Raw genomic sequence first — 18,157 nt, 5'->3', positions numbered from 1 at the left:
GACTGTGTTGGTTTCAAAAATAAATAAATAAAAAAATAATAAATAATTTAATAATTCTAAAATTAAAGATAATATGTGTATACGCATGTGAAATTTCATCGATGAATACCGTCAATTAATATGTTGGCTGATATGTATCTTTGTCGAATAACCTTATGAAATACATTACACATACAGAAAAATAACAAGAGTACGCATGAGCGTTTGAAATATGGTCCCTGAACCTGCGGCCAATTAGCATATATTTGACAGAACGGACTTTAGTCTGTTGCGAGCTGTCCCCGGCTACTTTTAAACTTTTGTCTCCTCGCAATTACTTAAATGCCTAAATGTACGCTAAAAAACTACAAAAATCGATCTGGAAAAGCGATAGTATAACCTTTCACTGATATGATATGTTTTTATCTTGATTAATACTTATTTAAAATAACTATTTTTACGTTAAAAAACGTCTCATTAATATGTTACCAGTACTATTCCTCTTAAGTTATCTTCTGTTTTTTTATGTATTTTTATAATGTGATTTTTGATATATATTTTTTTCAACAATATTTTGAGTTTGTCCAAATTTTTGTAGACAAGAACTGGATTCAACTAACTGGGGAGCTATTTAAATTTGGACAAACTCAAAATATTGTTGATAAATTACCTGGTCCATGAAGAAGTATAGAAATTGAAAAAATAACATTTTTAGGCGTTGCCTAGTATGCAGGTGAAATAATTCAATCAGACGAATCTCACTCGCATAAATAAAGGTTTCAGCTCTTTAACTTCACAAACATCAACAGATGAAAGAATTGAAGAAATATAGATGTTCAAATATAGGCAGAATGGTGAATGTTACACAGTGTGTAAAGTGGCCACTTAAACCAGCCATTGAAAGTTCATAAGCCCTGTAGATGCCTAGACTTATATATTACCTTCTTTTAAATGTTCATCATCTCTGTTGTAATATGTTAATAGTTTTTTTTGTTTTTTATTACAAATTTTTGACCCACCCTTTCTTTGACCAGTCTGTTTTTTGAATGGCTGGAAGATATTCCTTTCAATAATAAGTCCACCAAAATACTTATTCTTTGTACTTGAAGTTTTATATATGAAAAATAATAATAAATAGAAAGGTTAAATAGTTATTATATTGTTTGAGTAAATGCGAGCAAAAATGGTAAACATGAGAGTAAAATAAAAAACATTCATAATTCATATTTTTATACTTATGTGGTTAAAAACGAAGATGTTTTATTTATTATATTTAAAAAATATTTTTTTTACGATGAGCCGCAAAATTTTTGTTATTTTTTTTTTAAGAGTGTTTGCTGAGTAAATTTTTATTTTTATTAAATTTGTTTTATTCATTTTAAAAATAACAAAAAAACCTTATTAAATTAACAAATATCAAAATAAAAGGAAAAGTTGTTTCTCACAAAAAGAGCATTATATTATGCTCTGGTGCTTGGTAAGGCATTTCAATTCAACATTTTTATATTAATTATGGATGAAAATATAGATGTCAAATAAAATGTCTTGAAACTGAAAATTCAAATATTTTGTAGCAAACTGCGTTCATAAAAAACCCATTTTTTAAAGTTAAATGTCTGGTTGCTTGATGTTTTTTTTTTTTTTTTTTTTAACATATAACTAAGTTTTGTTTAAAATCCCGAGCAGGAATAGAGTTTGTTGAGTCGTACGATGTCTTTATCGCTCATACCAATTGTTTGTCCAAGAGTCAAAGTTGTGGGCTGAAATAAAAAAAATATGAGTCAAAACATATTCTGGTTCTAGTTCACACATGAGTGTATTCTCCATTCCCCGGATACGGTACTTTGTTTGTTTTATTGAAAAAAGTAATTATTTTGAATTTCATTGCATTGGTTACGCCTCAAATGCGTCACGATTTGGGTCACAAAATTTAAACAGAGCGCCGTCACGAATCTCGACTTAACAATTGTCAAGGCTAAACATGTCGCGTTTTCATTAAGATCTATTTTTCCACAATTTTATTTTTAAAATTATAAATGAAAAAATGTTTTTTTTAAATATTTATATTGATTTTGAAAACACATTTTTTTTTCTAAATCCATTTAACATATTGTTTTTGATATTCTGATGTGATATTACTTCATTAGTACATGCGCGTTGTAGCTGCAAGACGCTTTATAATATTGCGCTTATGTTAGAAATATTAAATTAACATTAATATTTTTTTATTTATTTTACAAAAACAAACAGTCGACAATTAAATAATAACATAAAAAAGATACGGTTTAAAAGCAGACTAGCAAAATTTCTAAATTAAAATCATTCATATTATTTTGTGGTACAAAAAAAGGGTGTTTTTTTGTAATTGTATGAGAGTACGTGTAGAGGTGTGTTTGTGTGGGAGTAAGTGTTCAGTTGTGTGTAAGCGTGAGTATCATTAAATAGCGAGTGGGAGCGTATCGCAGCCAGAAATAATGAATCTCAATTTATTTTTAAATAAATTAAGGGGCATGTTAACTATATCCATAGATGAAAAAAAAGCATTGTACTTAGATCAAAAACGATAGAGGAAAGAGTGTTGTGCATAGTTAGTCCTACAGACTGGCAGGTGGAATAAATACTTAATTTTGAAAGTAGGTTATAACAGTTTACTTTATTATTGAATTATTTACATAAATAGCATAATTCAGATGAAGTGCGTCTATTTTCAAGGGAAAAAATCAATTTTGTTTATCAGATTGGCTGTAAGTGCAAAGCGTTTTATTTTTCTAGTAATCTGGGTATTTTAAATTATAATCATAATCTAAGAAGAATTTGTGTACCTGGAAAGTATGTTTACTGGGGATGGAAAGACCGAGAAAGATATTGAAAGGAGGGTGAGTACCGGGAACAGGGTGAACACTGAAATCAAATGTTTATCGCAGGAGACTAAACTAGCAGTTCACAACGGAGTTCTAGTGCCAACTTTAATGTATGGGATCGAAGTATGGAATTGGAAAAATGATGATGAAAGTAGGTTGAATGCTGTCGAAATGCGATCCCTCAGGCAAATGTGTGGTAAAACGATGTCTGATAGGTGCACAAATGTCGAGATCAGTGAAGTGTGTAAGGCTGAGACATGCATTGTCGACAGAATCAAGAAAGGGGTGCTGCGTTGGTTTGGACATGTAGAGCGAATGGACAGCGAAAGAATATGATAAAAGGATCTACAATGCGAATGTTGATGGATGTAGAAAACGAGAAAAACCGAGAAAGACATGGCACGATCAAGTCCATCAAATACTTGAAGATGGACTTGTCAAAAGTAGGAATAATCGGCGTGCGTACATGAGAAGATGTATGAATGTAGAGGAAGCGATGTACGTCTGCCAAGATAGAGTGATGGCGTTCTATCCTCTCTGCCTACCCCTACGAGAAAACGGCGTAGTGGTTTGTTTGTTTGTATGTATTTTATTTTTTTTAGAAATATTTGCGTTATAATGATTTACCCAAATATTTAATTTTGAGGGCCATTTTCAACGAGTTGTAAATAACTCACTATTAGAAAATGGAATCAAGTTGGGGTAGAGTGAGATTTGAACCACAGACCTTTGGTCCGTGAGTCCGAGACACTAGCCACAGGACCACAACCCGATTTTAATATAATATTAAAGTTTAAATGGTAAACAGGGTGTAGATTTCCAACCACCCACGCGCTTTGTAACTGCAGAATGTGTTTGCCCCTCAGAGCAATAATTATCTAGAGAAGCCTCTTTTCAGACCCGCACAAGGCAAAAACATTTTACTTTTTTAAACCACTGAATTTCCTCATTAATAACTTGGAAATAAAGGAAATGGTTTTCCTGTATGAATGGACATGAATTTATTACATGTGTATTACCTTTAACGGAACAATAGTGTCACTTCCGTCAACGCTGAATCCATCTTTAGGGTAATGCATCACACTTCCATAATCGTATTCCACATCAAAGTTAGTAACTATGTTAGTTCCATACTTGACGAAATTATATTCTTTACCTAAAAAAAAAAAATATTATATAATAATATAAGCCACAATAAATAACAATAAAAATACATAGTAAAATTAATTAGATCAAATTATAATGACATAGAATCACAATCTAGAAAAAAGGTAAATGCAATAAATAATCAAATTCCAAAGAATACAATGCAAAAAAGATAATCAGAAATAATTTTTAAAATATGAATTAGTTATGTTTCTAGAAATTCACTCAATTATAGTAAGAAATATAAGGAATAGGAGCAATAAATCATATGCCAAATAATAGTACGTACTAAATTAAATTATACAAAAATACATAATAAGAAAAACTTAAAAATTATCAATATATATAAAAAGCAAATAAAAGTAAAAGAGTATGGAAGGAAAGCAGATTTGTAAATTTGTGCTAATTTCGTACTTTAAAAAAATTGACAACCTCGTCCCTATCGATGCGTAGCAACCAATTGCAAACATTTTCCTTAAATACATTGGCACTTGTAGAGTTTTTTATGGCTGCCGGAAGTTGATTGAAAAATTTCGGAGCCAGGAAGGTAAAGTTTCTTTGAGCTAGCTTCAAGTGAGTGGTTGGGCCAAGGTAATTAGTCCTTCCCGCTGATCGGGTCTGTATATTTTTCTGTGTCCTGACTTTATCTACAGATTTCCAGAACTTCACAAGTGCCTTCTTGACAAATAGCTGTTATTATTACAACGTAGCATATATATGGATAGTTATCTAAAGTACAGATATGAAAACACGATCAATGAGGGACGGGACATTAAGTAGAATATTTTTCTATAAATTTTGCACATAAGTGGAAGTTACAATAATTTAGCCTAAGATTTAATATGTGGAAAGACATCACTCGGCTAAGAGAGTGTTAACAGAAGGGGGTCTAGATGGGTAAGTGGAGTAAGGGATGTCGCAAAGGGAACATTGTCAATAAAGGCGAGGGGTGATTAAATGTATGATTATTAATTAAGCTGTTCTCAGAACTAAAATTTTTGTGAATTATTTCTAGTTGTAAAATCAATAACAAAGATTTATTTTCATAATAATTTATAATGAAGTGTTACGAAGTGAATGCCAATTCAATTAATAATAAGATTTGTAATTATGCTTCACTCACGCAATGGAAAATGCTACTCGTAAGGTGTCGAGTAGTAAAATTGAAATCTGTTTTTGCAAGATTTAGATATGGTTTTGAATTACACTATTTTTTGGGTAGGTAGGTTTTCAGGTATAGTTTATTTAGGCAACAATAACTAATTTTCCATTTTTGGTGGAGATTTCTGATTTGTTTCTTGTACCCTTATATATCACAAACAATATTCTAAAACGAGACAAAGACAGCCGAAAAAAATAAACCAGAAACTGAAAGTATACAATACACTAGCATACGTTTGCTTGCCGAAAATGCATCAATATACAGAATTGATCGATAATAAGCGGAAGAGAACCTCTGACGTCACACGCCTATTTATTTTAGAAATACAAACTTTATAAAATCATAGCGCTAATAATACGATAAATATATATTTTTTTTTTAATCAGCTTAGTTTAATAGTCTATTAACAAATAAAAAAACAAAAAAACCCACTGAAATTCCTCATTCATCTTCAAATTTATCATACTGCGTGAAAAAACTCCATTGAGCCACTGTGTACTAACCTGAGGTTAGAAAAAAAATTGTTTGATGCAGTGCATCAAAATGCATTTTTCTCCGATTTTTTTTCTTTATACTAAAATTATACTAATTAGGTACTTATGTTTTTTTATTATGTTTAAATTTTAAACTGTTTTCGTCTGAGACATATGACGTGTGTCATTGTGGAATTCGAACGGAAACAATATTAGTTGACAGCGCATCTTTTTCCTCATTCGTAAGTCACCTAAGATCGGCTAGATCTTTCAGACGAGAATCCAATCAATTAACAGTAGAAGCATTTTGTTGTCTTTGTCTTGTGTCGTAATATAAATTTGTCGTCCGTCATTACCTGGTTGAATCTTGTTCCATATAATTTGCACATAGTCATCTCTGTCGTATGTGCTCTGCATGTGGTAGAAGCCAAGAGCATGTAACATCTCGTGGACGATTATTCCATGGACAAAGCAGTTATTTTCAATATTTAACACCTGTTTTCCTCCCACCATGCCAACTTGGGAGTAACATCCAGGCTTTGATTTCTTTAAATAATTAAGAATGATTAATAATAAAGGTATCAGATATTAAAAACATCGTTTCGTATTCTTCCAACAGAGGCAATATTACTGATGATTGAACTGTTAACTCTATATGGATAGGTAGGTAAATATTTAAAGAATAGAGTGATTGAAATTTCAAATTGAAATAAAAAATCCAATAATAATAAAATACAGGAATCCATGAAAAATCCTTTTTTGGCATGCTTCCTGCGCCTGTTACATATATTTTTATTAAAAAATCCTTTATAAGCCTAGATCAAATAAGAAAAAAAAAACTCGGGATCGCATTAAAACCACTTCAAAGTAATATTTTTTTCACCAAAACTCAACCAAACTACTATTTATTATACGTCACAAGTGCCTTTTACAATATATTAATATAATGAGTTCAGTGGCACAGATATAAAAAACAAACTAAAAACATGGTTATATACAAAGAAAAATACATATTCATATGTCAGCATACAAAATATATAAAAACGTCAGTGTATTATGAACATAAAATGAGTAAACAGTAGAGCATTAGCATTTATTTATTTTCTTTTATATGACACTTTAAATACATATTTATTTATTTATTTATTATATATATACGGACTAAGCCAATTACAACTGTTACATGAAGAAACATAAATGCAAGAAACTGAACAAAAAGAACATAAAACTATTTACCAAAGACAAACAAGGGCAAAACAATAATTGTAAACAATATAATTTAAAAAAACGAAAGACCAAAAACTTTGAGCTAAACCGTGCCAATCCAACTTCATCCCACACTGTTTAGTCGCGAAGAGACCTACGAAAAGCCGGAAGATCTATCCCTAAAAATTCCAAGTCGTGTGATGAATTGACTAATCTACACATTCTGGACATTGGGGCATAAAAACCAAAGTTGCTCTTAGAAGATTTAATAAATAGCAGATTTTGACTTCTGGTGACACGGTTGGGAACATGAAAAGAAATTGATTACAACAGAGATGGGACATCACTTAAAGCATTAAGTATTTTGAAAATGCATATAAGGTCCATCTCAGTTCTACGTCTCTCCAATGAAGACAGATTAAGAGATTGCTCTATTTCAAAATAAGAATAATTACCCCTTTGTAATCCGAGCAACCATGCCACTTTTCTTAAAAAACGGTGTTGGACAGACTCGATATGGTCAATATGAGTCCTGTAGAATGGAGACCAAATAGGAGAAGCGTATTCTAGATGGGGTCGAACTAGTGAGCAATAAAGAGTTTTGATGGTATTAATATTTTTGAAGTCCGCCGTCACTCTATTGATAAAACCGAGAAGTTTGAGCGATTTGTTTACAATATTATCAATGTGTTCACGATAGGAGAGTTTACTATCTAAAGTAATGCCAAGATCCTTTATTGAAGAAACCATTGAAAGGGAAGTATTTTTTAGTTTGTAGTTGAATCATATAGGTTTTTTTCGTCGGGAGAAAGATTTTATTTTACATTTGTCAATGTTAAGTTGAAAACAATTGATGTCGCACCATTCATTAAAACAATTAATATCATTAATATATTTCAACAGAGATGAAGAACATTTAAGAGAAGGTAATATGGAAGTCTAGGCATCTACAGGGCTTATGACCTGTCAATGGCTGGTTTAAGTGGCCACTTTACACACTGTGTAACATTCACCATTTTGCCTATATTTGAACATCTATTTCCTTCAATTCTTTCATTTGTTTATGTTTGTGAAGTTAAAGAGCTGAAACCTTTATTTATGCGGGTGAGATTCATCTAGTTGAATTATTTCACCCACATACTAGGCTACAGAAACACAACAAAAAACACAGAAAAACAGCTCCCCAGGGAGTTGAATCCAGTCCTTGTCTACAAAAATTTGGACAAACTCAAAATATTGTTAATTAATATCATGTTGAAAAAGAAGACAATCATTGGGAGATTCAATCAGTATAAATATATATACATTTAAGGGCGGGCATATTACCTTAAGGCAATTTCTTCCTACCTACCCAAACCGTTCAGTTTGAGAAAATTATAAATACATGGACATATTGAATCTTACAATTTCATACAAAAATTTAAAACAAAGAATAACGAAATGAAAAAAATAAAAAAATAAAAATTAACACTAGAGAGGAGAGGGGATGGGAAGGAAAGAAGACGGATAAAGGAACAATATATTAAGATTATATTAAATATCCCAACTAGAAACCTCAGACAAAACTTACTCTTTCATACCGATAACCATCGAACTAACTATGGTTTTCATTCCCCTATGCCCAGAATTCTTATTATTTCTTTAATAACAAGTTGTCTTCTTTCAAACGATCACTGAATCAAATTCAATTATAAATATCTCTCTCCCGCTTCCACTCCCACCAAGTATACTATATACCATTGTGTCTTTCTACTTTCCTTTTTAATAATTTTCTGTGTATAAATATGTCTTTAAAAATGCCCATCGGGTGTTTATATAAATAAATAAATATGTTTAAACCAAACTTACACTTATAAATATGTAATTTCGAGTAAATAAGCCCCTCCTTTGAAATTTAACACAAGAGTTTTGGGATATGTCTTTCATAGCCGCGTGTATAGCCAGTCTTTGGGATAGAGCTAAAAATCAACATCAAATTATTGTACTGTATAACATTTAAAAATCGGTAATAATAAATATGGTTTTGAACTAATCTAAAAAATATATTAATTAAAACAATATTTTTTTCACAACATTATTTTTTTGGTATGTGTATTTTTGTACATACACAAATCTGGATTTCTCCCGAGGGGGAGTAGGTATATATATATATATATATATTTTTTTTTTTTTTTTTTTTATTTTTTATTTTTTTTTTTTTATCAATATTCCTACAGAGATGAGGTAGAATTTTTTCAAATTCAGGATTATTCAGGAGTATCGATATTCGCTAATAAGCGGAATGGGGAATGTTGTTAAAACGTAAAGTGGCCACTCAACCCAGCCAATGACAGATCATAAGCCCTGTAAACGCTCGAATATCGATAATCCTGAATTTAAAAAAATTCTACCTCATCTCTGTAGGAATATTGATAAAAAAAAAAAAATAAAAAAAAAATTTTTTCTGTAAAAGATACAGTTATTTTCTTTTTTTCCGATAACCGATGCATGCATGGTGCTATATAAGCCACTTCAGAACAGGTAAAGTTTGGTATTAAATTAATGCTTACAAGAGTATTTTAAAAATAAATGAGTTTGAAACCAAAAGAGTACCAGCAAAATTATTTTTAAATTGTTTGATAACTTAGCGAAATAATCCATCGTAAGCATTGAATTTTCAAATTCTCGTTTAACCCGCTAGCTCAAAGTGTGAAAACTTTAGTCGATTGTTCGCATTTAAAACAATGGTATCCGACAAATTAATTTCCTCCTTAACAACAGTTTTGGAGCGCATTCTCAACCCTCCTTGATGATGTGTAGCTAATACACATTGCGTCTAATAACTTTAATATCTTTATAAAAATATAATAAATATTGAGTTTAGATTTTCAGTATTCTTCCATCACACATTTACATATCGACTGAAATAATTTGTTATTAAATCTTCTTCATCTCTGGTCTCAATCCTGGAATTGGCTGGCAGCAATTACATTCATTCTTTTCCTCCATTCCTTCCTGTCTTGTGCGGCTCTTTTAAAGTCAGCAAATGATGAGCAGCGCACGTCCTCTAATAGGTCCTCCGGGTACTCTCGGCGTGGGCGTCTCCTAGAATTTGTCCCCTCGGTCATCCCCTCCAATATGACATGCAGGAGGCCTTCTTGACGTATTACATGGCCGATCCATCTCGCTCGCCTTTCGGACAAGGTCCTGAGCAGGTGCCTTCCACCTTCGATTCTTTTGAGAACCTCCTCATTTGTAATGTGGTCTCTCCAGGAAATTCCTAGTAGTCTTCTATAGGACCACATCTCAAAAGCCTCTAGTCTCCGTTTATCTCTTTCGGATAGGCACCATGTCTCGCAGCCATACATCAATATACTCCATACAAAGGTCTTGATTAGGAGTATTCTTAGTTTTAGGTCTATATTATTTGATTAAATTATTTTTGACCTTTTATTTAATGCAAGTCTAGCTTGATGTGTACGGCTGTCGACCTCGCTCTTAGACCGACCGTCCCACGTTATTTTGCTCCCGAGGTAGACAAACTCCTTGGTGTTCTTTAGTGGTATTCCTGACATCACTACTCTCATCTGGTGTTGCATTCGGCCTACAGTCAGTAGCTTTGTTTTGTCTTTATTTATCTTTATACTGTAGTTATTTTGAAGAATGCTTTCCATAGTTGTTAAGGCCTCTTGCAGTTCTTCTTCACTTTCAGCAACCATAGCAATATCGTCAGCAAACCTTATCTTATCCACCTTTTGGCCGTGTATCTTTACACCTTCTCTGTGACTCAGGAGATGCAAATTCTAATTGACTTCGAACATATGTAAAGTAAAGAGTTCTAAGAGTGCGCACGCGATTGAATTCTCTCCCCATACGTAACAACATACGCAACAATGTGAAACTTTGGTATACTGTGAGTATATTTTATCCCCGATTTCCGACAGAATGCTTTTTTTGTGCCTAATAAGTACTTATTATTCAATAACCGCCGGCCGCTATAATCAAATGTGACGACGATACTAAAGAATCCAATATAAGACAAGGGGTAAGACAGGGATGCTCACTATCACCTGTTCTTTTTAACGCTTATATACAGGGTGAGATTGACGACGTCTTTGCTTTTTCAATATGATAGTGTTGTTGTTGTCTGGTGTTATATTTGTGTATGTCAGCATTTTTGACTAATATTATGTTGTTGTCTTGTATGTTTCTCAGTGTTATTTTGTGCAAAATATTTAAGGTCTTAATTTTAATCAAGTAGTTTATGTCAAACTGGTGTTTTTTTTTGTACAGTTCAGTCGTAGAGGTTGGGTAGGGTAGGTTGTATGTTAGTTTAAGAATTATATTTTGTTGTCTTTGTATTCTTGTTACGTCTGTCTTGTTACCAGTTCCCCAGAAGGCGATCATGTAACTCAATTTACTTTTGACATAGGCTTCGTACATCATAATTTTTTCCTTTCTTGGTATAAAATCTTTAATTTTGTAGAAGAGACTATGTAGTGATGCCATTACTTTAGTGAGTTCGTCTATGTGTTTTGTCCATTTCAATTGCCTATCCATTGTGAGTCCTAGGTAAGTCACATGTTCTAGTTCTTTAAGGGTTTCGTTGTTTATTTTTATGTTCATGTTATGGTTCTTCTTTTGTGTTTCGAAATGTATTATTTGGCATTTCTTGGCATTTATTTAGTGTTAAGAAGTTTTTGTTTGTCCATTTAAATAGTTTTTGCACGTCATTGTTGATGGTTTTAGTCGTTTCAATGTCATTTTTGTTTTCACATAAAATTCCTAAGTCGTCCGCATAGATTGTTTTTTTTCCCATTATGTCATGTGTATTATGTCGTTAATGTATATTATATAAAACAATGGTCTTAATATTGATCCCTGAGGTACTCCGAAATTGCATTGTTGTTATTTCACTTTTGTGTTCTTCGATTTTCGTAAACTGTTTTCTTCCTTGTAGATAGTTTTCAAATATTTTGAGAGCTTGTCCCTTAACTCCTGTATGTTGTAGTTTATCTAGAAGGGTATCTATGTAGACTGTGTCAAATGCCTTCTTGAAGTCAAGTGTGAGTGCAGTCACTGTATTTCCTTTATCAATTTTGGTTTGTATAAAGTTGCAAACTGATGTCATTGCTGTGGAGGTACCCTTTCTTTTTTGAAATCCATGTTGGTCTTTTGCAATAAAATTAAGGTTTTCGAGGTGTTGGTATAATCGATTTTGTAGCACTTTTTCAAATATTTTACTTAGAATGGTTAAGTTTGCAATAGGTCTGTAGTTAGAAGCTGAGTTTTTTTCTCTTCCTTTGTAAATTGGTGTTATTCTTGCTAATTTCATTACTTTCGGAAAACTTCCGTCTGCTATAATTTCACTATTGTCGTGGTTATTTCTTCCTTTATTTTTTTGACTGTAACAACTTTTATTTCGTCATCCTACATATATTCAAAATAAATTATTAATGTATTTAGTAAATACGATTGAAATACGTTAACAAAATAAATAATAATCTCTTGATATAAATAATGATTTTTTATAATAAATACTAGCTCATCAATTCGTCGGTAATAAATTAAATTCTCACACATTTTTAAAAAAAGCATCCAATTTCATTTGCTTTGATTGTCGCTTCCTTTCTTGCAGAATCATAGCATAAACTACAAATATTTGAATATTATTTTTATTTTAATAATAATAAAATAAAAAATATAATGAAACCGTTTAATTTTACTTAAAAGCAAAACAAAAACTAATTTGGAAACAATTTCACACACACAATAGGCTGCTCGCATACACGGTAATATAATAAAACTTCGTGTAAAAGTGTGTCTGCTATTAGAATCGCGTCGCCCACTGTTGTCTGGTATCGGCCGAACCGGGAAATCCCACGCTGGCACCAACTGGCGTAATTGTAAATCGGCGTAAATCGAATTGGCTCGAAACGATGTTAACTTGTGTTTAATTATTGAATAAAAAAATCAGAGGTATTGAAAGGATTCGATGGGTGAGGACGACGTATTGGTCTCTTTCCATGCATTCTCCTTCCCCCTCATGAATATGCGCAGCTGACTGTCTCTCAAATCTCTAAAACAGCTTCAGCCCCCCCCCCCCCGAACAGTCCCGAACTTTTAAATGATGTGAATTTTTATGTGAGAAAGCGTGGGACGAGACAAAATACTTATTTAGGTGTTGATTTGCATAGTTCAAACCATGCTAAATACTTACCTATTCCACGACTCCCCATGTAAGCAAACAAACATGTATTTATTTCATTTATCTTTATACAAATTAAAAACATTACTTTTTTATCACTTCTTTACTAAATTTTAAAACGTTCTAAGTGTTATACTTATTTTACTGTTTAAACTATAATACATCGACTCTGTTACTTCAATACCTTTTATATTTAAACTCTTTTTTTATTGTAAATTTGCTGCATGCCTATAATATAATTTATTTTTTAATTTTCCTTTATCATTACAATTTAAAACCAAGATGAAGAACATTTTAGAAAAGGTAATAAAATAGTCCAGGCATTCACAGGGCTTATGACTTGTCATTGGCTGGTTCAAGTGGCCACTTTACACACTGTGTTACATTCACCATTCTGCCCATATTTGAACATCTATATTCCTTAAATTCTATCATCTGTCGATATTTGTGGAGTTAAAAAGCTGAAACCTTTATTTATGCGAGTGAGTTTCATTTGATTGAATTATTTCACCTATTCAAAGTTAATCTAAAGAAATTTTTTGAACACGTGTAAAAACATCATTAAATTTTAATTAGTATGAATGTATTATTGTTTTATGTTTTTTTTAATAAATCCTATGTTTTTTTTCTTTTCCATGTACTCGTATTTAAAATTATATAAACTCTTATAAATAAACAACTACAACAGTATAAATCACTCTCCAAGCAAAAGAGTTAGTCTCTTTTTTTGGAGAATTACAGTGATAACATTTATTAGATAGGCGGCCTCCGTGGTGTAGTGGTCAAGACGCTTGACTCACGCACGAAAGGTTCCGGGTTCGATTCCCGGTGAGAACACAAAAATTTTAAATGTGATTTTGCTCAAGCCTGGGTGCTCTGTGATGTAATTCACCACTGTATTAGGCCTCCTGGCCTGTTGTGGTGCATACAAAAAATGTAGATGTGTAAAAGTAGATATGTTTAGAATTTTACAAAAACATGTACTTTTTACGAAATTTATTAATCAAAAAAAGAATATATAAAAAACATACTCGGCAACGCCTGAAAATCTTATTTTCTCAATTTGTATACTTCTTCATGGACCAGGTGGATTTACCAACGATATTTTGAGTTTGTCCAAAGTTGATAAATTCACCTGGTCTATGAAGAAGTACAGAAATTGAAAAATAAGATTTTCAGGCGTTGTCTAGTATGTGGGTGAAATAACTCAATTAGATGAATCTCCCCCGCATAAATAAAGGTTTCAGCTTTTTAACTTCACAAACATCAACAGATGATAGAATTGAAGGAATAAAGATGTTCGAATATGGGCAAAATGATGAATGATACACAGTGTGTAAAATAGCCACTTAAACCAGCCAATGACAGGTTATATGCCCTGTGGATGCCTGGACTTCTATATTATACATCTTGGTTGTAATATGTTAATATAAACAGCTCCCCAGGGAGTTGAATCCAGTCCTTGTCTACAAAAATTTGGACAAACTTAAAATATTTTTGTTCCTTTATCATTTCTTTATTTTCTGCTGATTTTATTTTATGTTTTAATATTTTCTATACTTGTGTTTTGTTTCGTTATAATTGTTTTACAATATTATTTTATAGTTTTTCAAAGGCGTAAGACGTCGAAATAAATATATAAATATTCTGTGGTACTTTAAAATACGAGACAATAAAGTAAAAAGAACTCACTGAACAGTAGGCTTATAGAATAATAGACCACTTTATCAGTCCATAGTAAAGTTGGATCGATTATAGCATTTCTTGTACCGGCGTATTCATCTACCCTTGATTGTATCTGGTCTGCAGTAAGGACGATATCTCCTTCAAACTTTCCGCTCCTCATCCACGTGTGCTTTGCAGATGTGGAACCGTTTGTTAACGCTGAAAATATACATTATTATTTTTATTTAAAAATGTAAAAACATATCTATAGACGACCCCAGTGAGAGTTTATTCCTTCACATACCATACACATACAGGAGGTGTAATATATTTTTATTTTAATTTTATTAATATAAACGGCAAATCTGCCTTTTACAAACATTTATAATACTAACATATTTGACTCAATATTTTTATTTTTTTAAACATAAATTTCCTTATACTCAAAATTTATAATAAAAAAATAAACCTAAAAATTATACAAGATTTATTTTTAAAAAGATACAGCATATTCAGTAGAAAGTTTAAATAATAAAACGTTATACAGTAATACAACAAGAAAATCAAAAGTACTGTTTCATACAGCTGGGCAGAGTGAACAAAAAACTGTATATATTGTGAAATGCATGAATAAATAAATATAATTACTATTTACCATCTTTGAAAAAGTTCAAAAGGTTTGTTCTATATGAATAATACTGATCATGTAACGATCAAATCGATTTTATCAGTTTTTTCATTCAAACCAGATCAGTAATTTCCCATTACTATTGATTTGAGTTTGACAGTTGTCATTCTAATCATTTTACATTTTAAGGATTATAAATAAGTCATTTTTGTATGATAGTTTTGCTCACATTAGCCTTTATGGAGAGCCACATTGCGCGTTGCAATGTTCGCACATATACAGGGCCTTAATCCTTTTTTTGTGCTTTGTATCCCGGAACCGCGTTAACACCTGATTATAAAAACAATGCGTTGTATTTCGGTCCCGTGTTTTCACGTGGTTCACCAGCAGCAAAAAAGAACTAAAAAAGTCGAAAACACGGGACCGGGACACAACGCATGGTTTTATAATCACGTGTTTACATGGCTCCGGGATACAAAGTATTAGAAGCTAAAAAGCTATCATGTAATAAAATAGTCTGACATTTTGCACTTACGGGTAAATTTTCCATTCACAGATGAAATCAAGAATTTTTTCAATTCTTCGGGATTATCCTTTTCCCAAAATGTTGCGGAATACACAAAAGATACTCCAAAGATCAGCAAAATAAGGTATTGTAAGTTAATCATCATGAATTCTAGAAAAACGTTTGTATCAGACGGTATTCCAAACACTACTAAAAATAATGTACAAATATTCTCCTACTATTTCATCTGATTCATCGTAAAAAGAGGCCAAAGTCCTTTTAATTAGACAAGTTTACTTGAAGTCATGTCTGATCAACTTTTGGACCACAAGCAAACAAAGAACCCAACAAAAAATAACAACAAAATATTCCTCTATGGTGAATACCAAAAAGAAAAACAATTTTGGCTAAGAGGCATTTCTCAATGGTAGGTCCGAGGATCTTTAATTTACTGGATCAGGTGACAAAGGAGTCTGAGTCATCTTCAAAATTCCAAGCTGGTTTGAGTAATTGGTTTGTTTGAACAAGAATGGATCACTGCAGTAGAATGAGGAATAACTTTGTGGGAAAACCTTTGTAGGATTTTTTTGTTTACTATTTTTACTGTCAATATGTATTTCATTGCTATGTTATTATCCTTTATTTTTTTATACTCGGTTTTACTTCCTCTGTATATTATAAAAAAAATTAATAAAAAAAAAAATAAAAAAAAAAGAAAAAAAGAAAAAGGTGAACGACCAATATGTATGTATAAATGTAAAATGTAAAATAATTTATAGTAATGAACAATATTTTGGGTTCGTTCAAATTTTTGTAGCAAGGACTGGTTTCAACTCCCTGGGGAACTGTTTATATTAACATATTACAACAGAGATGAAGAACATTTAAGAGAAAGTTATATAGAAGTCTAGGCATCTACAAGGCTTATGACCTGTGAATGGCTGGTTTAAGTTGCCACTTTACACACTGTGTAACATTCACCATTCTGCCCATATTTGAACATTTAGATTTCTTCAATTTTTTCATCTGTTGATGTTTGTGAAGTTAAAGAGCTGAAACCTTTATTTATGCGGGTGAGATTCGTGTAATTGAATTATTTCACCTACATACTAGGCAAAGCCTAAAAATTTTTTTTTTTATTTTCTATACTTCTTCATGAACCAGGTGGATTTATCAACAATATTTTGAGTTTGTCCAAATTGAGTTTGTCCAAAGGACTGGATTCAACTCCCTGGGAAATGGATTGAAGGAATATAAATGTTCAAATATGGGCAGAATGGTGAATGTTACACAGTGTGTAAAGTGGCCTCTTAAAACAGCTTTTGACAGGTCATAAGCCCTGTAGATGCCTAGACTTCTATATTTCTTTCTATTGAATGTTCTTCATCTCTGTTGTAATATGTTAATATAAACAGCTCCCCAGGAAGTTGAATCCAGTCCTTGTCTACAAAAATTTGGACAAACTCAAAATACTGTTGATTTCATCCCTAGGGAGTTATTCATTTTTAAATTTTTTGAAACAGAGAGGAAAAAACATAATTGAAAAGGGAATGTGAAAGTCTAGGCATTTACAGGGCTTATGACGTGTCATTGGCTAGTTTAAGTGGCCACTTTACGCACTGTGTAACATTCACTATTCTGCCCATGTTTTGGGCAGAATGGTGAATTGTTTCAAAAATTGTTTTCAGGCGTTGCCTAGTAGGTGATTTGGTTCAGCCGGATGAATCTCACCCACATAATAAAGGTTTCAGTTCCTTTACTTCACAAAAGTCAACAGATGGAAGAGTTGAGAAAATGTGGACGTTTAAACATGGGCAAAATGGTGAATGTTCCGCAGTGTGGAAAGTGGCCACTTATACCAGCCAAAGATAGGTCATAAGCCCTGCAAATGACTTCCATATTCCCTTCTTAATAATGTTTTTCCCTCACTGTTGGAATAAATTTAAATGATAATTAATGTTTCAACTATTTTAATGAAGAACATTTTCCTTTATAATTATTGATGAAAACAAATTATTTTATCTTTCGCACAAAAATACATGGGTTAATGATTTCTAAAACAAAATCGTACCTTATCTGAGGAAAACAAAATACAATTAACTTGTTATAAAACGTGTATCATTTATACCGTTTTTATATGTTTTAGTGAGGAAACTCGAATTTTTAATCCTCAAACATCTAATAGAATTTAAAAAAATATTTTATTTTTACCCTTTTGTTATTAACTATTAGTATATGACCACTTACCAACTTTCTATGTCTACCAGTTTTGAGACGTACCCATCTCATCGTCAGGACACTCACTTAACCAACATGCAAATACTAAAATACACTTTCACCTTTAC

General features: G+C 31.8%; 1 protein-coding gene across 1 annotated transcript; it reads right to left on the bottom strand.

Annotated features, from left to right (window-relative positions):
* Positions 1-1,502: 1,502 nt before the first annotated feature.
* On the bottom strand, positions 1,503-17,908 carry LOC148274543 (hatching enzyme 1.2-like). Its single transcript, XM_088236962.1, has 7 exons — positions 17,884-17,908; positions 15,843-15,983; positions 14,707-14,898; positions 8,676-8,785; positions 5,978-6,167; positions 3,860-3,996; positions 1,503-1,739 (listed from the first exon to the last, which is right to left on the bottom strand). The coding sequence occupies exons 2-7, from the start codon at positions 15,976-15,978 to the stop codon at positions 1,650-1,652; spliced, it is 855 nt and encodes a 284-aa protein (XP_088093088.1). The 5' UTR covers positions 15,979-15,983; positions 17,884-17,908; the 3' UTR covers positions 1,503-1,649.
* Between the last annotated feature and the right edge of the window lie 249 nt (positions 17,909-18,157).

Source organism: Micrasema longulum, unplaced genomic scaffold (assembly GCF_059751315.1).
Source record: "Micrasema longulum isolate JH-2025_06_02 unplaced genomic scaffold, ASM5975131v1 h1tg001627l, whole genome shotgun sequence".
NCBI lineage: Eukaryota > Metazoa > Arthropoda > Insecta > Trichoptera > Brachycentridae > Micrasema > Micrasema longulum.
Note: the sequence above shows the minus strand (reverse complement) of the source record. Positions and strands in the feature narration are given on the sequence as shown.

Bases quoted from the DNA above. Each gene is read 5' to 3' on its own strand.
- LOC148274543 (XM_088236962.1), bottom strand. From the start codon at position 15,978: ATGATGATTAACTTACAATACCTTATTTTGCTGATCTTTGGAGTATCT. The intron at 8,786-14,706 runs GTGAGTTCTTTT...GTTGATTTTTAG, and splicing joins TTCTATAAGCCTACTGTTCA to CTCTATCCCAAAGACTGGCT. The intron at 1,740-3,859 runs GTAATACACATG...TTTTTATTTCAG, and splicing joins ACACTATTGTTCCGTTAAAG to CCCACAACTTTGACTCTTGG.